Source organism: Perna viridis, chromosome 3 (assembly GCF_037379345.1).
Source record: "Perna viridis isolate PV_CMFRI_1.1 ecotype Kerala chromosome 3, ASM3737934v1, whole genome shotgun sequence".
Taxonomy (NCBI): domain Eukaryota; kingdom Metazoa; phylum Mollusca; class Bivalvia; order Mytilida; family Mytilidae; genus Perna; species Perna viridis.
The window spans coordinates 32441972-32468514 of NC_142447.1; the positions used below are offsets into that span (position 1 = coordinate 32441972).

The 26543-nt window shown below is 31.1% G+C and overlaps 1 protein-coding gene across 5 annotated transcripts; it reads left to right on the forward strand.

The window, feature by feature from the left end:
• Window positions 1–1427: 1427 nt before the first annotated feature.
• Window positions 1428–26156, forward strand: LOC148621906 (cytosolic carboxypeptidase 1-like). 5 transcript variants are annotated; one of them, XM_088576753.1, is made up of 26 exons: window positions 1428–1516; window positions 2828–2921; window positions 4213–4346; window positions 5266–5333; window positions 6069–6135; window positions 7688–7834; window positions 8254–8385; window positions 8705–8836; window positions 9243–9389; window positions 10034–10252; window positions 10709–10926; window positions 12272–12930; window positions 13246–13266; window positions 13672–13818; window positions 14389–14476; window positions 14731–14887; window positions 15385–15617; window positions 16185–16338; window positions 16870–16941; window positions 17700–17808; window positions 18158–18287; window positions 19571–19708; window positions 19830–20009; window positions 20617–20774; window positions 21058–21081; window positions 23124–26156. In XM_088576753.1, exons 2-26 carry the CDS (start codon window positions 2905–2907, stop codon window positions 23302–23304), a joined length of 3732 nt encoding a protein of 1243 aa, XP_088432879.1. In that variant the 5' UTR covers window positions 1428–1516; window positions 2828–2904; the 3' UTR covers window positions 23305–26156. The 5 variants fall into 5 exon arrangements, with proteins under 5 accessions (XP_088432879.1, XP_088432878.1, XP_088432882.1 ...); XM_088576752.1 differs by lacking the exon at window positions 1428–1516 and adding an exon at window positions 1529–1549; XM_088576756.1 differs by lacking the exons at window positions 1428–1516; window positions 21058–21081 and adding an exon at window positions 1529–1549.
• Window positions 26157–26543: the final 387 nt, after the last annotated feature.

Consider the following 26543-nt stretch of genomic DNA (forward strand, 5'->3'; position numbering starts at 1 on the left):
ATTATCAAAATATTGGAAAAATATAATATTATGAACTTTCTGACCGATTTCTTAACAAACGGACATTTTCCATCAAAATTAGAATGGAAAAAAATAGTATGCAATTCTTTGAACTCGCTACAGGATGAACTTTGGACAATGCGTGTGAATACAGATAGTGATTTCTCTCGATTCAGACTACTTCAACAACACTCTATCTGCTCTAACATTTGGAAGTACCCATCATCTTCACGTGAACTCAAAACTACATTTTTTATAGCCAAATTGATTAGCACAGTTCCCAGCTCTGATGAACACACATGTATTATTTGTAATAAAACATTTACAGACATTATTGCACACGCCTCATGTGACTGCATGGAAACCAACTACCTGCGTGAAATATTTATGGATCTGGTCATTGAAAACTTTAATCTGGAAGTATATGTAGAAATTAGTGAATATGATACGGACAGTCTATATAACTTTTTCCTAGGGAAACCAGTATCTTGTTTGCTAGACGCAGAGGACCTTGATAAATTACAAGGACTATGTTACACGCACTTAACCCAATCCGCCGCTGAATACAATCGCATGTGTTGTCGTATTCTTTGACAAACTCTACTTATTCATTCTCATTTTATTTATTTATTTTGTCACCGACCCCCAACCTTTTTTAATACAACACCTTCTCATTTAATTATGCATTTTCTTGCCGTCATCTCGAAATATTTTACATACTGACACTATTTTATATGACTTAAATATTGCAATTGTGTAATCTCGATACTTGTTTATACTTATATACTCTTTATATCGTAATGTTTAAATATTCATTGTATTAATCTCTTATAAGAGGAAATAAAGAAAGGAATGAATGAATGAAATCTAATATTTCAATTGTTTAGACATTGTATATATCTTTTATGTCCATGTGCTGTCTTCTTTAAAGCCGTCCCTGTGACTTTTTTTTCTGCACGAAAGTACTTTATGTGTGTGTGTGCTCTGTATGTTTGTGTTATGCATGCTGTCTTCCGCTTTTATGCTTTAAGTTGTGTGTTTTTGTTTTTGTTTTTATTATTTTTTTTTTTTGATAAAAATATCTATGTAGTCGGTTTATGAGCCACAAAAAGCTGATGTTTGTGTTTTTTTTTATACTAGTCTTCTATAAAAAAAAAACAAACTTGATCTGCCATATATTCCATGCCGACTTCAAATTAAATTTACTTTACTTTACTTAACTACATTGGGCCAGCAATGTAAAAAAAATCACCAACAAGTAAGAAAATAATTGAAAGATATTTATGAATGTCTTTAGTGCCAAGATAGTTTCTACAATAATTATGCGCATTTAATCATGACATTCTTAATTATCACAATCGTTGCCAGTTAAGATAAATATCACCATCACGTTTGGCACTATATCAAAAATTCAACGCAGTTATTGTTAACTCTGGTTTTGTCTCATGAAAATTTCATGTTTATCATTTGAGGTGCTGTTAAATGTGTTTGATTTGCAATCTTTAATCCAAGGGAGGTAAGTCGATAGCAGCGCCACACTTGGTGACAGGTAAAACAATATGTCTGATTTCATTTGACAGCTCTTAAACGCTGTTTAATTTGTAACAAAATCTAATTTTGAAGTTAACTAACACGAGTTAGTGAACTCTGCATACTCCGTATATCTAAATAGTCGTTTTCGTTCAGACAATTTTTGTAATTATCTCAAAAACTCATGTTCAACTAGTAACCTAGATTCACCGGTTGTGTTCTGTTTATGTTCACTGTAAATGATTTTGTTATTCCATTACAATGTGTAGCACCTATTATTATTAAAGCACATTAGCTCTACTGAGCAAGTAAGGAATAAACCAACCAGGCCTGTGCTAATTATGTGTCACAGTCTTACTCCCCACCCGTGTCCAAAATTCACGTAGCTATTGTGCATGACCAATGTTAGTCACGAATTTCCTCTGACCCTTCAACCCTACTCTTTTTTCATTTGGTCATTGATATGTCAGGTTGGGGTTAGAATGATGTGCCATTCAAAAAGTTGGAGATTCAGCGGTACCGTGGCGTGGAGTACCACCCTTCAACCGCTTGTAACGACTTTCAAGTTGAAATTGTGCATGTCACACCTACCTAGTTTGATTCCAGGATCATTTTCTTGTATGCTGATACCATATTTGGTAGAAAAATTATGTTTTTATTGAAGTTTTGATAATTTTCCATGAGAGACCCTGTTTTGTTGACATTTTAACTTGTAATACATATGAGGTGAGACCAGGCGAATTAATAAAATTTTGAATTTTGGTCGTCCTATTGCCTCGGATAAGTGAAACTATCACATGGACAAGTAAAAGTTAAATTATACTTACCCTGGAGGACAATCAAATCATTTATTTTTCAACATTCAAATACTATACTATGAAATATACCATTAAAGTGGTCCTCGTTTTCTCACTTAAAAGTGACTAAAGCTTTCAAAATCCTGAAAAAAAAGTTTACTTCTATTAGCATTTTAAGTTCTGAGACCTAATTAAGTCTTCACCAATAGCAGATGCTTAAGTACAATAATTTAGCTGCCACCCAAAAATATATATATACATATTTTGAGTATTCTTAGAATTTGCAATTTTTCTAGATGCTTAAGTACAATAATGAAACTGCCACTCAAAAAAAAAAATGTATTTTAAGTGTTTTTAGTATTGCTATATTTAAAAAGCATGAACTCACTGTTCAGACATCATTTATTCATTTGGTGGTCCGTCAGTGTTTTTCTTTGTATGAATACAATGTAATCCAGTTACCATTCACCATTGTATAACATATCTTCTTTTAATTGTAGGATACTGTTTTATTTTCACTGAGAAGGGAAGGTTGACAGAATGTAGCTGGACCAACAAAAACAAATAAAAGACCATAATGGAAAGAAGTGTTGGGTATGCATGCAGAATTACTACCCTTTGATTACTATTTATCAATGATACCCCAGTAACAAAGTTAGGATTAGATAGGAATCACTGTGAATCAGTCTGGGTGTTTGTCCACATTGCTTTTAAGGGCAATTCAATCCAACCTGCTCAACTACTTTAATCATACCCCGCCACATGAAGTGGCAAGCTATTATCTGATATCCTATGAAAAGTCGTGTGTCTGTCCCCCAAAGTTTACACGGTTGTTTAGTACCATGAAATACAGGTTTAGTTCAATTTACAGCAAATTGAATAAGTCCATTTTGAACATTTTTCCCCCTTTTTTTTTCATTACATGGCAGGGTATCATTTAATGTTCCATTCATACTTTATTTTTATAAAGTATAAGAAGGTTAGGCATCTTATAGTGATGAGCATAAAAGAAGATAATTATTGTCTGATGTGTGATGAGGGAGATAATCAAACAAGGGTTTTACATTTCAAATACCTGCTTATTGCAATTACTTCTAAACTGCTTTGTAGGTTTTGTTGTAACTTTATTGGAATATTTTACACTATATGAAGATTTGTATGGAGGTTATTGGCTAATGCTTGCAAAGGAAGATAATACAACTTCAGTGTTTTGCATATTGAAACTTAATATATCAATCACCTTCCAAATTGTTAGACTGAATTTGATGTAGTTTTATAAATAGATAATACATGTATTTGAAAGAAGACAATTACAGTATTGTCAAATGCTCACTATGGGAAATAACTCAAATGTTTCACGTGTAAAATCTGAGTAATAGCAATTCTTCTGTGCAACTGTGCAATCTATTTTGATTAATTTTTTTAGGAAGGTAAGGAATAGTATGCATAAAGGGAGATTTAATTTTCTGATGATAACAAAGAAATATTGTCAAATATTAGGATTTTACATGTTTAAAGTCCCTTTTAAGACTGGTGACCATATTTTTTTTATTGAAATGTAATTATTCTTTTCAAAGTCACATTTTTACCACAACTGGTGAAATCTATTGATTATTTTCAATTTTACAGAACAAATTCTTCATCTTCTCTACAAGATTCAATGAAAGTTACCCTCTTTTCCAGCATTTTAAATGTCTGATTAAATATCCGAAGGGCTACTGATCACCAAATTTTATTGTAGTTTTTGAATTGGCATCTTTAATTGTTCAATTATACAAATTAAAAGATGATGAAAAACGATATATTTTTTACTTGCTCCCTCACAGTTCTTTAGGAGATTACCTAAGGGTTTGCAATAATATATTAACAATTATCTCTATTCTAGGTCCAGATTGATTGGACTGTTCCAACAACTGGAGAAGGTAGGAGGTAAAGCTGCAAAGAACCCGTCCTGTACTGATGATTTACAACAAATCAGATATGTTACCTCTAAAATCTATCAGATTCTTAGCACACAAGGTAATTATAACACATACAGTGAAAGGTCCTGTATAGAATCACCTATTTATAGGTGTGTGATCTGCACCTCTAGTCTGTATATCAAAACTCATTTGTTTGCAAAAAAGTGTGGATTACTCATGACTTTTTATGGGGATATAGTGTAAATATTTAAATATTTACCTGCATCTTTAATGGTGAAGGCAGGTCTAGTAGCTGCTGAACTCCATCCATCCGTCATCTTAAGGGTTAACTTACTTGGTGTATTCCATAACTCTAAAAATATTGAACAATTGTTATTCAAACTTTGCACAATGTTTATATACTATATACACATTGACCACTTGACCTCATATAAGGGAGAAATATGATAATTTTGTTCCAACATTCTGTCATGGTTGAACTTTTGGAACTTTATGTTGTGGACAGTACATAGTGTAACCTGTAACTCAAAGAGTGTTGAACCAATATTTTTCATACTTTAGATAATTTGTAAACCACAGTATAGTATATAACTTGCATTGTGTTCATGCATGTATTGAACATATTTATGTGCTTACAAATATATGATGGCGGGTAGGGTCTAATCTAGACATCTATGACCAGGAAAATTTTTTAGTAAATTATGTTTGAACAACAATATTGACATTTGTGTCTTTCTTACCTATTACAAAACTTCTCCCTGTCAAAGACAAATGAGAGAAGTGAGTACAAACAAGGAAAAATTTTTGCTCATTTCTACCTCTAGATTAGGCCATGGATGGCAGGTCCACACAAGGTATAAGTCCTATTTTTGATTGTGTTATGTACTTCTTTTATTGACCATGAAGAAAGGACTCAAATAATGTTCCTACCATTGTATGCTTTGATAGCATAGATAATTAGAAAAAGATGATTAATAAGGTGTGTGCAAATGACTAATTTATTTATATTATCACAGAGAAAATACACCGTGATTCTGTCCTGAAGAATTCAGCTCAACTGGATCTAATATTATCTACACTGAAGGTAAACCTAGCAATAAATTGTACTGATTGATTGCGTAGGATTTGTAATTAATTGGAAAGAGTGAATAACCAACATTTGACCATAAGTGCTGAAGAATGCCAGGATTTATTTTGTGTTCCTGGGTACCCATTTTGATTACTTTCTTGCACTATATCAAATTTATTTTTGAATTTCCATAAATTTTATAATAGCACATATGTAGTAATCATAAACCAGTTGTGTATTGTAGTGATCAAAGTACTGTTAGCATTATTTAGTTTTTACCTGCGTCACCAATGGTAAAAACACATCTAGTAGCCACTCTTTTGTGCACCCAATTGTCTGTCATGCTTAGGGATAGCTAGAGGGTAAACCAAGTTAACTCAAACTTAGCACAGTGATTATACATATTGAAGGTGTAAAGCTTGTATTGTGGAGAGAGAAGTTTTATAGTTTTTTTCTTTAATATTTAGTATGTTGAACTTAGCTATTATTCAGTGGTATATGCTATCATTAGTTCATTACTTTTGAAAATTTGTAACCCACACTGTTGTTTTTTTACTTGCTTGGTGTTAATATACTTATTGAAGATACTTATGTGTTGACAAATATATGATGATGACCCATGTCCATACATGTATTGATATTTTTTTCTGTTATCATCACCCCCATCACGCGTATATAAGGCACTATACGAAATGCATACATTTTAAAATTGTTATTCACTTTTTGCTTTGGTTTATCATCTGACTGTAGAATTGTTCTGATAGAGCTGTAGTGGTCAACATTATACAGATTCTTCTGGAGCTCTTAGGAAAGACACGTAAGTTTAACTTTGAGTTTGTGAGGCAAAAAATAAACTTAAACAAAAATTAGTGGTCTGTTTGTTTTGGAAGTAATATGGACAATATCTGTTGATAAACTTGTGTTTAGTTTTGAATAATGAGTAAAAAATTTTTTTTTTAATTATTGAATGTACTTATTGGTTACTTTAATTTTTTGTTTCGGATATTTGCATGTTATTATTTTATATGTACTGTTGTACATGCTTTAAATTTCTGTATTTAGAGCGATCAGCTAGTACTATAGCAGGTTCATTCATTTGTAGTGTTGCCCTCAGGTAGGACTTCACACATCCAGATTTGATTTTGTAGTTAAACCTGTTGTGATTATTAAGTGACCATGCATAAGTTATAGACTGAATATCTTCACACTGAGCAGTCAGTTACTCATCAATTTTGTTATACTAAAGAAGCATTTTACCAATTTCACCAAATGCAAAGCATTTCTTGATATAGCTTTGAAATTGATTAGTTGCAATGAAGGACTTTCACCTCCTATACTTTTTCCTCTGACAGAAAATAAGATTAAAGTGAGTGTTTTAAGAGCACACTACCTTGTAATGATTGTTCGTAGCTGCACATTTGTCCAGATTTTCTGTTGTCAGCTTGACTTAAATTTATTATGGGAACATAACTGATCTTAATTTAGCATGCATTCGATTTGTATTCTACCCATAAAGTTAGGCAAGGTCTTTAGATTTCTGGTTGATTACCATCTATCCGCAATTAAGATATCATGAACTTTTTTCTAATTGGTAAGAAATGTAGAAATAAATATAGAAATATGAATTGATTTCTGGTAAAGATGACAAATAATTAAGGTTGCAGATAGTAATGTTTGTATGTCACAACATTACAGACCAATAGAGGAATTAAACTTCTGGTGAACTGTTGCTTCCAAAGATAGGTTTTTGTCAGTCACCATCATAAAGTACAATAAAATTTCCATAGTTTTTTAGTTTTTGTAAAATGGTATAATTACACATTAGAAACAATGGTATAATTAAACATAAAATATATATGTATCATGTTGTAGTGAATTTACTGAAAACATATTAATTTTCACAGATTTTGCAAAGTGAACATATTCACAAGTATCAATTTTTGCAAATTCCAAAATGATGAGCCTTATATATTGTTAAAAATCAATTTTGTGGGTACTGTTTTTTGCACGTTTGTGTTCACCACAAAAATTAATACTTTTACAGTAGTTGTTATGATGATCATTGGTTTTATTATTGGCTTAAACAAATATAAAAAATGGAAGTTACTACTGCTCTTCCAAGCACATGGTACATGTATATTGGTGGAAGCATGATGGCTGGTAGGTTCATTGTCAGAATGTGTAGCCTGTTGCAGTGCTGGTTTGACAAGTATCCCTCTTAACCATTTGCTGATGCATGAAAAATAAGGCTTAGTGAGTGTCTAGTACAGAGCAGGAGACCTTTGACTGATGAGTGATACACAGCCACCAGTTGTTAAAATATACCTCACCAACTAATATGGTATTCTCCTGTTCTAAATATTTTTCAGAGGTTGGGAAGAGATCAAGTGCCCTTGTGAGTGCCAATACTACAAACATAGTGTTACAATGTATGGTTAGAGAAACAGAAGATAATGTATCAAATGATGATATTCTTATAATGGCTCATCAAGTCCTGGCAAAACTCTCCAACAAAGGTAATTTTTATATATTCTGTTCAGTGGGTTGTATTGTGTGTTGTTAAAGGTTTTATGAAGTTGTACAGTATATTAATTTGTGGAAAAATCTGAAGTACTTCTCTTTCTGTTTATACCACACTAGACAGAGATTAAAGAGTAACAGTGGATTAACATTAATATGAGAAGACTCTTTCTATTTTACCTTGAGGTATTCATTTAGCATGTGTGGCATATATTTTCTCAAAGTAAGGCTCTTGGGTAAAACAAAAGATTTTCCCCGTAGAAGTGTGTACAAAGCATGCCCATACACTAACCTGCAAATGTTGATCTAGTTTTATTTTTGTAACAGTATGAAATACTCTGTCATTTACCATAAAAGTTGAAAATAATTCCTTCTTAGAATATTCTGATATAAGGGTGTATTGTTTATTTTTCAGATAGGAAGTTTGCCACTAAAGCACGTCTCCACAGAACACTACTCATTACACTTACATTGATTAAAAGCAACATATGTCAGTTTAAAAACTTACAATGTTTACTCCAAGTGTTTAAATCATATACAAACAATAGTAAGTTATACGGTATTTAAATTCTTTTGTTTAGTTTTTAAGATATCATACAGAAAGTTATGCTGAAAACTATCATACAATTTATTGAATGTCATTTTTGTATGGTTTAAATTAATTGTAAATATTAATTACTAATAATTGTACACCAAAAAGTATAGATTAAATAATATTTTTTTTGAAAAATATAAAGTTCTTATTTATGTTTTAAAGTTTAACTGCCCATTTTTCATTTGGTATATAAATAAGTGTTGCAATTTACATATATACTAGTATTTGCTGTGTCAAGTATATTTATACATTTAGATCATGTATTTTATAGGTGTGAATTCTTCTTACCTTGGGAAACATAATTCTATTCCACCAATGTTCAGGGTTATACAGCAGTGTGGCAGAAAACATACAACTGTCCTGAAGTTAGCATTAGAAATATTATACAATCTTACCAAATCAAGTAAGTACTGGGCTAAGCTTAGTCTTATTATACCACTTTGCAATCACCTTATTGGTCCGTTGATTTGTTACACATTTTTTTTGTAACTGATTTTTCAGCTTCTATTGTATTCTTACTCAATCATTTGGTCTCAAGTTTGTAACATAGCAGTAGATATTAAAAATATTTTTGAATCAATGCTGAAAACATAGATAATGAAGTTAATATAATTATGGAATAAAAGTTTCGTAGGAATGAATGAAGCTATAATAGAACTTTAATGCATGTGAAGTAAGAGACAATTTAATATGTGTTATTTTTTTATAACCTTATTAATCAATCATAAATGAAATTCATTGGTATTGTAATAAAATTATGTTTTAATGTCATTGAGAATGTAGCCTAGAAGTATTATGATTTGATACAGGAAACAATGCTGCGAGGACGATTGGAGGAGAACATGTTCCCCATTTACTAGGTCTTTACCAAGACTGGCACCAGTTAGATACTAAACACAGGCATGTCAACATCAGGAAAGCTATATTAAATATACTGAAGAATATCACTAATCTTAGTAAGTTGTCCTTGTACATAGGTGTATAACTACCTTATAAAGGCAATTAAAGTTCCTTTGAAAATTTTTGGATGGTGGATTAAAAATGTGTCTTTTAAATTCTTTTTTTGTTGTTGTTAAATATAAACTTTTGAGAGTGTTTTAGTAAAATTTTTGTATTTACAAAATTTTATGTTAGTTTTCTTGCATTAACCTCCTATTTCTATGAAAAAATGAAAGTGTTTTTTTTGGTTTTTTGTTTTGTCTTGTTTTTTGAATAGACATTTCAGTGATTTTTAACCCCAAGACTCTGTTTGCTTTATTAATGTAACAGAAAGTCTGAAATGAGTGTTGTGTTTTTTTTTAACTTTTGAATTTCCTTTATGAGATAACAGCATACAGGAAGTGTTAACCTTTAAAGATTCTGAGAAATTTCTGTTTAGTTTGACTTCAAATTAGACTCTGTGGATGGTAAATCTTTACATAGTAGCTTTGTTAACAATAACAAAATTCAAGATTTAAGGCTCACTTTCACAAAATACGGCCAAAAATATGGGTTCTCATAAAGTGTCAATCGGGCTGCCATGTTGGAGGCTAAATACAATGTACATGTATCAGTTTTGTTTGTTGTGATTTCATATTTATCTTTAATCTGTTATTTGCAGGATCTGGCCGAAAAGCCCTGGCTGATGCTAATGGTATAACCATATTATATGACACTGCCCAGGATGTGATAGACTGTAGAGAAATGGAGAGTCTAATACTTCTGGCCAGTGTAATCATGAGAAAATGTTGCCCACGAAATAAACTACCCTGTGATATTAGGAGCCCTGTTAAGTATGAACTTCCAGAATCAGAACTGTATCCTGAGACATCAGGGCAAGGTAAAAGACATTTTTCTGCGTATTGTCATTGATGCTCTGTTTACAGTTGTATGTTCATTTGTACAGCTGATATCTTGTAGTATCACAGTGAGAACAACTCAATAGGTGATCTGAAAAATAACATTAGTGATGGGATTGTTAGAGCTGTTATACTTTTTAAAGGGTTGTCCATATCTTCTATGAAATTTGACTACAAATTGATATCTATGTTTATCAATCACAAAATTAAAGTTTTAATGGATTATTTTCATAAATTATGACCACAAATATGATTTGTCATAAAATAGCGTAAACAGGTCTGGGTTGTTTTCTTAATTAAATGAATTTGCACCTTCCATTTTTAATTGAAGATTGCTTCTAGTTTGATTTGGTTTCATTAACCAATAGAATTATTTATTTTTGTATATTTACTTTATCTTTGTGATATATATATATATATATTTCTTGACATTTAAGAAGGCAGTCTAAGTTACAGCAATAGCAATGAAACCCCAGAAAGTGATAACAGTTCTTTAGAAGATGATGATGACATTGATAGTGATGATGAACGGTTCAAAACAGATAACTCTGAAGAGACCGAAGATGACCAAGGTGAAGCTCCCCAACAATTCAAGAGAAGTCCTGAAGACCTCAGAATGTATGACACATTCTTTCCAGAAATATTTGAAATAGATGTAAGTGATATATACCTTTCTCACAAAATTAATATGGTAAAGAAATTCACCTTTTATGAATTATCTTTTTTCCTTGGAAATGTCACCATGATATAAATTTAGTAAGGATGTTATACAGATAAAGTTATGCTTTGATACTTTGGATTATTTAATGTCATTCTTCTATAATCAGAATAGTCAATGTGAGATATTATACCCACACTCAATGAGTAAGTTGTATATTGGAATCACTTTGTCCATCCATCACTAATCCTGTCTGTCTGACTTCCATTGTTAATATCTCGTCTCCCAGTACTATAAAAGTATTAGTTTTTGTGCTGTTCTAATTTTAGTTATATTTGCAGTGAACATAAAAGATGAAAAATAGTACCAGTGAAATTGTTTCCTAACACTGTATAAGGCTTATTGTTTTTTAACACTGTATAAAGCTTAACATTTTTTGAACCTTGAAAATTGATACACATGAATATATTCACTTGAGAGAATCAGAGAAAATCACCAACCATGAAATTAATATGTATATAGTACATGGATCGATTTCTTATTGTTTGAGTTGCTTTATATAGATAGGGAATATGTAGCACGTGATTTTGAGCCATTTTAATATAACCCACCACACTGAGTGGCAAAGTATTATGTGATACCCTCCAAAAAGTTGTGTCTGTCCCTCTTTTTTCAAACTTTGTATAGATATTGAGTCTCATTTTAAGTTTTTTTTACCTCAGAATTTTTTTGATGAATTTCTTTGAATATTAAAGAATTATGAAAGTTGGTGCTTTTTGGGGGGATTTATGGAGTCTAGCTATAACAGTTTTGGGGTATCATTTAATGTCCCATTATATGCCCTATTTTGCACTTTATGGAATGAAGTAGAAAGTTTTATCACGAAAATCTCGGCTCCCACAGGATGGATGTATGGCATTGTAAAGATGGGGCATATGCTAACAATTTTGGTTGCTTTCCAATATCAACTTCCTGTATGAGTGCACGACAGTGCCGTCTGTCCCCTTTTTCCGCACTTTTTTTTGTAATGCTTTTACCAAATAAGTTTATTTTTGGTATGTAGCCTTATTATGATAAGTAACAGATTAAGATCGACTTTGCTTACGGTTGAATGATTTTTACAGTAGTTATGGCCCTTGGTTGGTCATTGGAATGCTATTCTTTATTAAGCAATTGATGAATGCCTTTCTGCATTTAAATATGAAACTTTGAGCCTCTGACTAGTGTTAATGTTTTTGGAATTCAGCATGCTTTAGTGTTTATAGATGAATTCAAAGAGACAGTCTAAAAAAGTAATGTATTCAATACTGTTCGTGTTAGCAGCATATATTGTAAATTTCAGGTGAAGGATGATGATGATGCTGATAACCCAGTTATTCCCCCGACTTCTATTTATATCCCCACCGGAGGGTTTGATTCCTATATGTCTACAGAAGCACAACAAGTCAAACAATCTATGTTACAAAGGGAAGGAACTTTTTCTTACACTTCAAGGACAAGTGGATATGGTGCATATGAGCCTGAATATTCTTCTGATTCATATAGACCGGTCAGATGTGACACTGCAATAGCAATCAATGTTAAAACAGGATCTAGTTTATTCTCATTGGATTTACCTCAGAATAAAGGTGCTGTTAAAAAATCTATATACTCACAACCTAAGTCAAGTAAAAAATCAAAAGGAGTAAAGAAATCTAGCAAAGACAAAAAAGGAAAGAAAACTTCTAGTAGTAGTGCATCTAACTGTGATATGGTCGAGTTTGAATCTGAGTTTGAGAGCTTGCATTTATCCTCAGATCAAAGAGACATTGATGAGACAGGGTCAAGTAGTGAAGATGAGGACACTGACTCTTTATCTCATGATGTTTTGGTCTTCCAAGACAAGGCTGGCAGTACTAAGGGGGTCTATAGGTTTGAGAAGTTAGCCTATCCTGATTTAGTGGGTGCAAGAGGCTGTCCTTATCTTGAACCTTTATTTAGAAGAAAGTTTGGTGTTCAAAGGTGAGTTATTTGATTGAAAAATGAATTGGTGTGAATTACACCATAAAAGAAAGAACAGTCAATGTCTTATTTTCTTGTAAAAGTTGAGCACATTTTGATACTTTGCCATATTCCTGAAGTTCAATTTCTGAAGGCATAATTGAATTATGTAAATCAAAAGTTCACCTGGCGACGGCATGTTAGACAAAGGGTTACCATATAAAAATAAAATCCATGTCAAGACCAGGCTCAAACCAAAGACCACCATGCTAGACAGATATATGGTCAGATCTGGAGTCCAGTATTTATTTGTTTGATATATTCTTTCATCAACAGAATACTGACACATGAAGTAATGTAAGTAACTGCACAAGGTATGCTGACATACTATTTTGTTTAGATGGTTTGGAACTTGTTTATCCAATGTGGGTGTAAAACTTTCTTCTCAATATTTTTTTATTGTTATGCTGAAACTATTTGTCTTGTATGGTGATTATATTTATTGTGTGTTATGGTTATTGTATAGAACACTCTCATTATCTTAATCATCAAGTTTCATGTTAGTTTTAAGTCTATGGTGAATTGCTATAATCACAATTCTATTTAATTTATCTCTTACATTGCTGATTTTTTATGAAACTGTTTGAAGAGTGTTTCATTTATTTATTTGATAATAGTTTATTATTTTTTTCTTGTTGTATATTAATGTAATTTGTATTGATGAGGACAATAGTAAAGTCATGTATCATTATACATTTCCAGAGCCAAAGTATTTGAGGATATTGACAGAATGATACACCCAGAACATGTGATAGACAGAGATGTTTATGATATAGATTCTACTATCAGGAGATGTGGTTCTGCCTACTGTAATAGGAATTCTAACCTCAACAACAGGGATGAAGTTAGGTAGTGTTGTTAATATGTTTATCTCATGATATAGTTGATCTAGGAATATAGATTCAGGGGTTCAAATTCACTTACAAGATTGGAAGGTCCAGGACTTTTCCAAGTTTCAATCCAATTGTCCGCATGAGGAAAACTAAAGTCCTGAATAAAGTGTCAATGAATATACTTGGAGGTTCAGGACTTAGGTGAATGAGTTTTGAATAGTTCTAGTTCATCAATTCAGGGTCCCAAACTTTGGACCGCCACTAATTTGAAACTCTGAAAGTGTATAGTAAATTTTTCAAATGAGAGGCTTGATCTATCTGTTCTTGGTTTCATGTCAGTGTCCTTAACTAGTCAAAGATCGGTCATCAAATATTTAGGCAGATCTGTGAATTGACTTTTTAACAGTTACTAGCACACTATTTTTAGTAAGTCTGGAGTTGTAAAATGTAAATTATTACAATCAAAAGTGTATTTTTATTTTATTCATCATTAGCATATGTCTGTTGTTTTTTTTTTAATATGTAAACAGGTACTATTCAGTACATGTATTTTGTTTTATATTGGAATATATTTAACTATTTCTAGGGTTGGTAGTCAAATGGATGCTGTAGGAGCAAACTCATTAAGATTTAATTCACAGTTTGAGTGTGGAAATCTAAGAAAATCAATATGGGTATGACCTTTACTTTACAGTATAAATTAAAATAAAACATGAAAATTAAATCTATGAGATCGGATGAATCATCCTGGTAAGCTGTATCAATTTATTCCTTATACATTTACATCAAACTTCATACATGAGTATTCAAGTATGTACATATAAATGTGCATAAACTGGTTCTGTTTGATGCAAAGTCTTTAATTTTATTGTCAACTAGTAAGTTAAATATGACTTTTTTGTTTGACAAAGTAATGTTGATATTTCAGGTAAGAGAATTTGAGTATGACCTAATACTTAACCCAGATATCAATACCAACCATCATCACCAATGGTTTTACTTTGAAGTCAGTAATATGATGGCCGATGTTCCTTACAGATTTAATATTGTCAACTGTGAGAAACTTAACAGTCAATTTAACTTTGGTGAGTTTTTTTAGTTGTCAACTGTCAGAATACTTTAGATAGTTTAACTTTGGTAAGAAGATTTGAAGTCACCTGTGAGAAACTTAACAGTCAGTTTAACTTTAAGTATCTTTTCCCATATTGTTAATAACCCACTGGTTAGCATTGAGCTCAAATTAAACCTTTAAACACTATAGACTTTTTACATTTTTTCAGTAATGCAATGTTGTCATTCAGCCAACATTTTTCATTCATTGGTGACAATTTTCATGCACCATTTTAGTTGCATTGTTGTATTTTATATTCTGGAGTAAAGTGAGACTTTGCATTTTGTAAGTTTTAGTTATTCTTATTAACAAGCCATAAAAACCACAGAATAATAATAATTTTAAGACATGCTGCAACCACTTTAGTACAAAATATTAATGCAAATTTATTATTTTCCAATAGACCCCCTCTCTTGTATTTTTAATTAACAATCATTACATGTAATAATAAGTTTTATTGAATGCTATTAGGTATGAAACCAGTAATGTTTTCTGTCACTGAGTCGATAGAGGGTCGCCCATACTGGTTCAGAGTTGGTACTGATATCTGTTACTACAAAAACCATTTCACACGGAGTGCCCAAGCCACTGGTGGTGTCAAGGGCAAAACCTACTTTACTGCTACATTTACTGTCAAGTTTAAACACAGTAAAGATATCTGCTACATGGCTTATCATTTTCCATACTCATATACAACATTACAGGTATGATATCTGCTACATGGCCTATCACATCTTGTTCATGAGATGATCGTCATTTTTTTTATTCAGTTAAAAAACTTGTTACTGCTGAAATTACATTATAGTTGAATAAACTAGTCTTTTTAAATGTCTGTATTTAAGTGAAGTATGAACTTAAGATAGGTTTATTTTGTAAATGATTGTTATAAATGAGTAAAAAATACATCTCCTAATATAATACAATGAAATGGAATGAAAAAAAAATAGATAGTGTCTAAAAGATCACACAGGTGTTCTGTGGTAATGAAGTTGGACACATTGGTATATTGTAGGGCTGATTTATATCTAGAGAACTTTTTAAATTAATCAGTAGCTTACCAAGATTGGTAGAAATTTTCCATTTTCAATTGATATATAATGCTTATGCTACACTCAAAATGAATGGTACATTTTATTTCTTTATTGGTCACACATGTTGGTAAGCATTATTTTAAAACTGCCATGAACTCTGCTTATACATTTATGATATATTTTAACTAATTCATCTATTATAGTTTATTATGTGTAAAAGTCATTTTATTCTATATTCAGACACATATCCATCTATGGGACAGGAGTGTGGATAATTCACAGATATTTTTCCGCAACCAGACTCTTTGTCAAACTATCAGTGGTAACAATGTACCAGTATTAACCATTACTGCTCAACCAAAGTCCTATAGCAAAGACCACGTTGAGGAATTAAGTATGACCACTATAAGTCCTCCTAGAATTAGTTTTTAATTGAATGTGAAATACAGAAATCATTTCTGTGATTTATTTTAAATTCCCTTGTCTGTCTGTCATTCAGTCCATCTGTCCAAATTACTTCACAATTATCTACGCTTCTGGATTGATTTGTTCAACAAGTCTTAATTGTAATCATTATATTAAAGTTGAACTTTTACCATTATTTCAAAAATATAATTTATCTCTAAAATAACAAAATTTGAATGATAGATGACATAATTTCTGATTTTTTTATTACTCAAAATTAAAACTCTTATACTTAAAATTAGATATCGTATTTAATGAATTTATTTATTAGATTTTTTTAAGTCAGCAGTAAATTTATTATTGGAAACATTTTCCGTGGTTTCCATAATTTGAATGGATGAAGCTGGGAAAAGCTTATGCATGATACTTCTTTTAATTAAAAAAGTGCACAAAGTAATTGCCAAAGCACTGGATAAGGGAGATATAAAAATGTACAGCTTGATTATTTTTTATCTTGTAGGGAGTAGACCTTATATATTTCTTTCTGGTAGAGTACATCCTGGAGAGAGTAATTCAAGTTGGGTGATGAAAGGTAACAGACTTTAGAAACATTCATGTTGACTTGATTTTTGATGGATTTAAATCCAAGTATTAAGAATTTATTGTAATCAAAACATTTTTTTTTTATTTGGGATTATCAGTATGTAAATCATGGAGTGATCACTAATCGATGATAATGACATCACAGTACTAAACTACCGGTTTGATCATAGAGAACTTACCAATCAGAAAGCTTGTTACAAATCAAATTGAATTATTATTGAACATTAAAACCTCTGAAAGACCGGTTGTCTTCATATTAGTATTGATAAATACACAAATAATGTTTTGATAAATTGATTTATGTCAAACCTGAAAGCAGCTGTAGTTTTATGCTTTGTCACACACTTCATCTGGCATTCTGTATCAATCAAAGAAAATGCTCTTTGAAAGTGGTTAAAGATATCAAATATTGCTATGTAACTACTGATTAAGTTCAAATCAGTGAATGGATGAAGCAGATTATATTGAAAAGAGTAATGAAACATTGATGAAGTTTTTTATTAAATCCTTTCATGTCCTCTTTTGGAAGTTATTTTTATTATGAAATCAAAATACTCAAATCAAAACCTGCAAAGTGTTTTCTCATGACATTTCCCATGAAAATATGAAATTTTACACACAAAAATAGCCCTATACACAGTAATAAGTAACAACTAAAATATTTTTTATTTTACCTATACCCATGTTAATGATAGATATTTGATTAGTTCTGGTTAGTCCTGGTGTAAATCTTATGCTCAATTGTAGGAACTATTGACTTTTTACTGAGCAAAAAACCAGCAGCTCAACAACTGAGAGAAAATTTTATCATTAAAGTAGTGCCCATGCTGAATCCTGATGGGGTCATCAATGGAAAGTATGTTGTAACATTTAAATATTTTCATGCCTTGTATATAAATATTCAAATAAAATAAACTGAGAAAATCGGACAAAGGATTTAACTGCAGTTAAATCCTCTAACTTGAAGATTGTTTGCTATTACTTCAATATTATTGCTCTTAAGATGAAAAAAAAAACACACAAGTTGACTCAGCTGAATTTTTCATGATAAGCCTTCTTCAAATCTACTCTTATCATTAAAGCAGTTTAATTTTACAAGGCTAGCCTTCTTCAGATCTACTTTTGCCATTACAAACTAGAAGATTATTTGGTTTGATCTTCAGGATCTTAACTAAGAATTGTATTTTGCTTCTATTTTCTTCCAGTCACAGGTGTTCACTTACAGCTGAAGATTTGAACAGAAGATGGGACAACCCCTGTCCAAAATTACACCCAACCATATACCATACCAAAGGACTCTTACAGTATTTACAAATGATAAATAAAGTTCCAATGGTAAGTTTGTAATGTAACTTTTTTTATTTTTTGTTGCATTGTAGAATTAATGTCTACCAACCACTTAGAAATGACCTTTTTTCACCAATAAAGTAGTCAATAAAAAGGTCAAGACGGCCAAAATACAAAATACATATAATGAAAATATATAAAAAAATACCAAAGCGTCAGCAGTGAGATTATTCATATATGTCAAAATCCCAAAACGTGGCTTAAACATGAACACATAAAACTGAGACAATCTACATGCACAATGTGGCAAACAAAATAAAAAAAAATTGCACATAAAGATAAAAAAAAAGATAAGGGAAGCAAGACTTCACACAAAAAGCACTAAACCACTAGCAGTATGAACTCCCACAAAACAACAGGTGCTCTGGAAGGGTAAGCATATTCTTCTCATATTGCAAGTGAGTATCATCTGATAATAATCTAGTGACAATAATGTAGCTTTGCAATACATGTCAAATACAATTCACACTAGGACGAAATCATTTATTTGCATTTTATTAACTATAGACGTGTGTGTGTGTGGGTGTGTAAGTGTTAGGAAATAGGAAAATATGATTATCCTAAAATGCTTTTGCCGATATCTTGAATGTTCTAGTCAATATAAATGTTCGAAAATGGCAATTTTTTTCTGTGAAATGTTTGAAAAGTCTTGAACGTGTCCTTTTCAAACCATACTTTACATGGAATGGAAGTCCCTAAATGCAGATTTCAATAAAAGATATTTGAACCATGAATTGCTGATGACTGTATCTCTTACTGAGAAAAATTTGAAAATGTAATTTCAAAGTGGAGGTGATTGAAATAATCAATTTATGGACTAAGTTTTGCAGATTACTAGTAATTCACTTATGATCTACTTTGTCAGCACAAGTAGAATGGCATCATCAAAATACAAAATGTGCTTTGTTTCATTTTAACATTCTTTCTGGAAATACTTCAGTGTGAAATAAAATTGGAATCATTATTTCTTGAAATATTTCATAACATTTGGCCTGAAACTGGCCTTAACAATGCTACCCTTCTGTAATTATACATATTTGTAGAATAGATTAAAAATCATATTAATTAGGAATTGTGTTATTAGTAATTTTACAGATTCTTAAGAGGAAATTGTTATTTGTAAAAAAATGAATGTTATCATAGCTTGCCCCTTTTACTTTTGAAGCTTAAATTTTGAAGAGCACTTCCTTGTAATAAACATGTAAAACCCTCAGTTTCTAGGGTTTTATCATTAGTTATGTGAATTTTCATTTTTCTTAATTCATTAACAGGTTTATTGTGATTACCATGGACATTCTCGTAGGAAGAATATTTTCTTGTATGGATGTAGCCCCACGTTGTCATGGATACCTAATGACACAGAGAACCCTGCTTGTACTGGAAACAGACTAGAAGACAATGCTTATAAGGTAAATCAACTGTGTCAGTTAAACTGTTAGTTATACTGTGTCATTTTGTCATTGCACTATGAGGCTTTTTGTTATGCTTGCATTGTAAACTATATTCAAATTGAATGTTTTTTTATTTCAGACTTTACCAAGACTGTTACACATGACATCTCCAGTATTTTCTTGGCAGAACTGTAGCTTTATGGTAGAGAAAGCTAAGGAAACAACAGCCAGGGTGGTAGTCTGGAGACAAATAGGAGTATTACGGAGCTACACTATGGAGAGTACATACTGTGGTATTGACAGGGACGGAAAATTCAAGGTAGCTTTTAATTCAAGTAGTTTGTACACATATTAAATGCCGTTTTATTGTAACTTTATACCATACTTCATTTAGTTGAAATAAAGATAAGACTTGGTTAAATTGACCTCAATTATAAAGTATGTATACTGTGAAAGTACTTTTATTTGTGGGTACCAATTCGTTTGGTTTAGGGAAGAATTATCGGTTTGTTGATTGTTGAATTCTTGGATTTAACAACTCTATCATACAAATGAATGGAAAATTTTCTTTTTATTGCTTTACCAAACCCTCGAAAACAATGAAAATTGATACCCTACGAATAATATCACTTTATCAGTAACTCCTTTGGTGTTGTACAGAAATTGCAATTAGTATTTTATAATTGTGTTTTAACATAATATTGTGGAAACCTGCTGTTTCTTCCCTGTAGACTTAAAACTAGTTTTAATAGTGTCTTGACAAATTATAAGACATTTTGGAACCCTGCTTTAAAGTATGGTACATGTACATGTACCATTACTCACCTTTTCTTTTTATTAGTGTTTTTGTGTGTATAACCCTTGATATTGAGATTTAATTAAAAATAGTAGCAAAACGATCTTATTCCTACGATTACCGTTTTAAGGATCAGCACATATCTACGACTATGTTAGAAGAAATGGGACAGAAGTTTAGTGAGGCTCTGATCAGAACAAGAACTAAATATACAGCTGATAACATGATGTCTTTTCCTCCATTGTCTGATTCACAGCAAAACCTTGGTGCCACTTCACAGGATTTACTGTATGTATATTATACTTCTTACTTTTTATTGTTATTACAGATATAGAAAGATGTAATTGAATAGTACTTGGTGTGCTTTTATAATAGTCATTTTTAGTTTCAGAAGTTTTTTCAGTACCTTCTACACACCCTAGTATATACAATGATATAAACATTGCATCACATTTGTGTAAACATCACACCTTTCTAAGATTAATTTAAGATGCTGTTCTTAATGGCATAAATACTCTATGTGTAACAACTGTATCGTGACAAATGAGATTAATTGAAAACTTGTTTACAGGAAAAAAGATGATAGTAAAAAGAGGTAAAATAGATGTGAAATGCTTCAGACTGTATCATCACCAGTCAGATCTACTGATATTTTTTCTTTGGGATGTTATCATCACCAGTCAGATCTACTGATATTTTTTCTTTGGGATGTCTATATGAGACAGGTGTTACCTGGTAGAGGGTAAATCCTGAGACCAGGTCAACCCCATTGAAGCTAGGACTCTTTTGAACTGATCAAATAAGTTGAATTTTTTTAATGTCTAGAATTGTTTTGTTCCATTTCTAAATTATCAAAATCCAAAGCAAGTCATGAATTTCATTCCTGTCTCCCAGTACTGGCTGAATCACATGATATCTTTGTTCCTGGAACTTAATAATTGACTACTTTAGCTGCTAGCTATTTCCATGAAGTGTCCACTCTGGTCATACATGTATTCAGGTTCACAACTTTTCACAAGAGAAATGTTATTATTTTCTCATCAGACTAAAATCTGGCACTGAGTGATTCAGAGGTCATAGGTTGAACTTGAATAATTGTGATTTATGAGAACTTTGTCCTATATTACAATTGATATTTTAAAAAGACTAGATATATTTCTTAGTGTTTTTGGTCCCTACCCAGTTGAATTTCTAAACATGGCGATAGAAAGTTACCCTATCTGCATCTATTTTAAGGACTTGATATACATGTAGAACAACATCATTTAGCATATTAGAATTTTTTAGTTAGTACTGGTTGAGTAATGACAAGTTCATTGTAATTGAAAACTCAAGTGTTTTTGCAAAAATAGCTTCATTTTGGTATGAAAAATAGGTTTCATTTTGAAAGATAAAAAACAGCTTTTATTTCACAGTATCATTTGTTAATATATCAGCCAATGAGTGAATTTTTATCTACAGTATAGCCAATTATATATTTTTCTTAATCAGCATATTAAAGATAGTTGTATTATATAATGTGATTTTTAAACCATATCAGATCTTTGTTTTATAACATTTGTAAAAGTCTTAATAAGTACTTGTACTGGGATAAGATGTTTTGGTGATGATACAGTTATTTTCTATGATAAAATTCTGATTGACTGCTTTCTATGTATCTTTTATTAGACTTTAACTATACATTTTATTATTCTAGTGCACATTAATTAATATGTAGAAAACTTTATTATTTTAACACCAGTTTTTTGTAGTTTCAGCATTTTCAACTTGTGTTTTAGTAGATATTTTCAATTTACTGTTCTGGTTTTTAGGATACCTTGATACATTTGCAAAATGAGGGAAAAATACCACAGTTGTTATACAGTAGATATATATAACCTAAACAATTCAGTGTGACCTGGTTTATTTTTTCAACTGTAAGAATAACTTATCTAATACTTCCATATATTCTACTGAAATGAAAAATGGGTTTCTACTACACAATATCTTTCTAATTTCAATTTCCTCTCTACTACAAGTATCTCCAGATCATTACTAACATAGATTTTGGATATACTTGACCTGTCTGTTCAGAACTACTATGAATGTAAAGGCTTACATTGCTACATATATAATGATAGTAGGATATGCAATTGGAAAGAGAGAATAACCAAATTATGATCACGAGTGCCGAAGAACGCCTAGATTTAAGGAGTTAAATCTTAATGCGTTCTTGGCATGAGTGATCATATTTTGGTTATTCACAATAACCAATTGATCATCCTATTTATTGTATAGATTTTCTTCATTATTCATTGCTACTTTGAACTGAAATTTTAAATTTTGTGAATGGCAGATTGGTATTCATGTTGTGATGTTTTGGCTGGAGAAATTGTGTGCATGAAATTACCGAATTTATTTCACAGTTTGAATTCTCAAAAATCTTTACATTGGGAACATTTGGTATATCACTGCTATCTATATAATAATGTGTTTATTTTATGCACTGCAAGTTCAGCTTTCATCTCATGTGCTTTAAAAAACAAATCTGGTTAGTACTTGGACAGCCTTGATTTATTTGTTAAATGTGTAGAGTTCTACTAAATATATTTAATATTTGCTTTTCCTCAGTTGCTTTCATATCTACCTTTTTCTCAGGCTTGATGATGATGACGATCTCCCTGACGCTATATGTCGCAGACAACCTCTCCGTAGGACTGAGGAGGATGAAAATTTATACAGTGGTGGTGAGGATATTGATGACATGAATGAGGAATCATCAGAAGAGGATATGTACCCAGATGATGATGAGGAAAATTATGGTGATGATGCACCATAAGTATGAAAATGTCAGAGATTTAATGTCAGTATTGGATCACCAATAATGTTCATACTTTAAAATATGTATCTACACCAGGGAAATGGGACAAAGAGTTAAGTACACCCAGGGAAATGGACATTGATATCAATACACCAGGGGAATTGGACATGGACATTAATACACCTGTGGTCGATTTTACAAAAAAATTGTAAGTGTAAAATTAGTTATAAGTTATGATGCCACAATGCTTCTATTATGAGGTCAGAACTTACAACAAATTTTACACTTATGACTTTTCGTGAAAAGGACCAGGAATAGGACAATGATGTCAATAATTGTTCATAATTTGGCTGCTGTGATTTTGAAGTATTTTTAACCTCTTTATGGGACAATATGCCTTTTAGTATTATTGCCTTATTATTTTGGGGGAATTATATTACTATCTTAAATGTAGTTGTTAGGATATGTTGATAATTGATAAATTTTATTTGTAAATGAGGATGAAATTTGAGTGATATAAAGGTAGTATTGGTTGGTTTAGTGTAGTTGGTTGTGTGTAAAGTTGAATTAACATGTTGTCATCTGTAAGGGCTAGAAATGTTGTTAATAACAAGGGAATCATTAGTATTGATAAAATACTAAAATCCAGCTATGAATGAAAAGGCTAATAGATTCTGTTGAATTAACCATGTTAATCCCATCAGTATTTGCTAGATAAGGTGGAAATTACTAACCTTATAAATTTGATGAAAAATTATGGACGTTTTTTTTTTTTCTTTGAAGCAACAATACAATTTTATTTTGTGGAAAACAAAGCTGAAGTATTTAATTTGATTTATATTAAACAATGTTATATGATGGTTTGGATGTGAACAGGATTTTGATATTTTGTTTTACATTGCTTTTATACTTGTTTTTTATTTTATAATTTTTCCATAAATTGTATTATGCAATAACCGATAACTTTTTGTATTTTGTTTTAAAAATATCCTTTTATGTTATGACTCAGCATGCATTTTAAATGATGAACCTTTTAAAGTCATACATTATAATTTGCAATATTTTGATTAAAAACACCTCAGTTAGTTGGTCTTGAGAAGAGTAGTAATAGATTTTATTATCTATGTCTTTTTCTTCACATCTTAAGTCTGTAACTGATGTCTCTTTCATTTTCTTATAACATAAAGGGCTTAAATTGAAATCAAAATTTCATCTGGTCTTACTGCCATGTAATGTAATACCTATAATTACACGGTTGTAAAATGGTGCAAATTTTAAAGAATTATAATCTTCATTCGTTTTGTCATTGAGAATCAGGGCATTGGTAACCTTTATTCTGTATCATGATTAATGAATTTCTTCATCATTATATACATGGCTCATGATATGGGTTCATGTTTCTGAATTTGCTACATTTAAATCATAGTTTTACTACATGTATTTAATTTATAGTAATTAATGACTACAGGTAGTCACTAAAGTGTAACCTGTCTAAACCAAACTCCTATTATACTTTAACATTGGTTTGGTTTACCAAGGTTCTAAATACATTTAAATTGATGTAAAGAGACTTTTCAAATTGTCTGGGTTTGACATGTTTTTGGATTGTTCAGGGTTTGGTTTAGACAGATTTTACTGTACATACAGTACATATATGATGCTGATAGTGATGTCTGATTTACACCGTGTCATTGTTTAATTTGTTATCATTCCACATGAGGGTATTATATTAAATATATCAGTTTGCACTTAAGTGTTCGCAAAAAAATCGCAAGAGTAAAATTAGTCTTAACTCTATTATGACATCATAACTTAAGACCAATTTTGCACTTATGATTTTTTGTGAGAAGGACTGCTGATTTTTTATGTTTGAATGTATCAGTAGTTAATTTTTTTGGTCTTAATTGAAGTATAAAATTGCTAACTGTAAAACTGAATCCAAGTTCACTGTTTTATTGCTGTTCATCTAGTCCCAATAGAAACATTATTTGCCTTATTTCCTATATAGTGAAGTCTCAGGCCAGTATTAATACTTGTAAGCTAGTAGAGCATGCATATTTTCTAAACACCGATTATAGTTCTTTTATTAGGATTGTAGTGTAGTCTTTCAATAATTTTTGACATCCAATTCTTTATTAAAAGAATATTCATTTAGTTGCCTTCAGAGGTATTTACTTCCACTTTTATTCTGAGGATATTGTGCGATTTAACATCTTGGTATTGTCAGGTCTTTTATTATTTGTTTTAGTCCTAACGTTTTTTTATTTTGAAATCTTGCATTTCTAAGTGCTGTAGTATTTTTTATGTACCAGTAAGTGAAAGCTACATTTCAGCCTTTCAATGAAGTTTGCCATTTGTCCTATTTTAACAGCTGTACAACCTTTGAAAGATGGTCAAAATAAGCCATTAACTTGATTTTTTTTCTCCATTTTCATGGAAATGAATTTGTAGACATTATGCATATCATTTGTTTTTAAGCAATTACATGTACTTTATACCAAAGTTATGGCAATACATCAAAATTATTTTCTATTAAATATACCAACATTATTCCATCGAAGAAGTATTCCTTTAAATGTTCACTTAGATGTATAAGTTTTTTTCCTATTTTGACTGTTTCTAATGTATTGCTAAAATAACAGTGGTCTTCAGCTTCCAGTTGCATTTATTTGTCCCAAAGTGATCCCTTAATATTAGGAATTGCTCTTCGGTTGATTAACAAAGTAGTGAAGCAATTCTTACTTTATAAGTTTTTCACATCAGCTGTTAATGCAAAAGACAAATTTCAGTATTATCACTTTAGAGTTGTCAAAATCTGCTTTGTTTATATTTTATTTGAAAAAGAATTAGAATAAAATTATTGCTATAAACCTGTTCATTATTATTAAACGAACCCCAGAGATAACATTTCTGTAATTGTATGTTTACAAAAAATAACTAAGATGTTGAACATTTAAAATAGGACATTAAGGTACTTAAATTATAAAAAAGAAAATCTAAACATACATTTTGATTTAGTGTATCGAAGGACCCAAAGTATTCATTTATAGCTTCCAACAAGTGGCTATTGATGAGGACGACTACATCATACATTTATATTGCACTTGCAAAGTGGGGGGGCAGTAGTGATAGAGGTGTGTGTCCTTCCTTCTGTTACACAGATTGGTACCCGTCTCTTTTCTTTTACTCTTCCTACACCAATGGAACTTTCATACAATCTTTGTTGGTACCCGTCTCTTTTCTTTTACTCTTCCTAC

Excerpts from the sequence above, each read along its gene's own strand:
- LOC148621906 (XM_088576753.1), top strand. Across the intron at positions 12,931-13,245 it reads AGAAAGTTTGGTGTTCAAAG|AATACTGACACATGAAGTAA; the intron begins GTGAGTTATTTG and ends TTTCATCAACAG. Across the intron at positions 18,288-19,570 it reads TGATAAATAAAGTTCCAATG|GTTTATTGTGATTACCATGG; the intron begins GTAAGTTTGTAA and ends ATTCATTAACAG.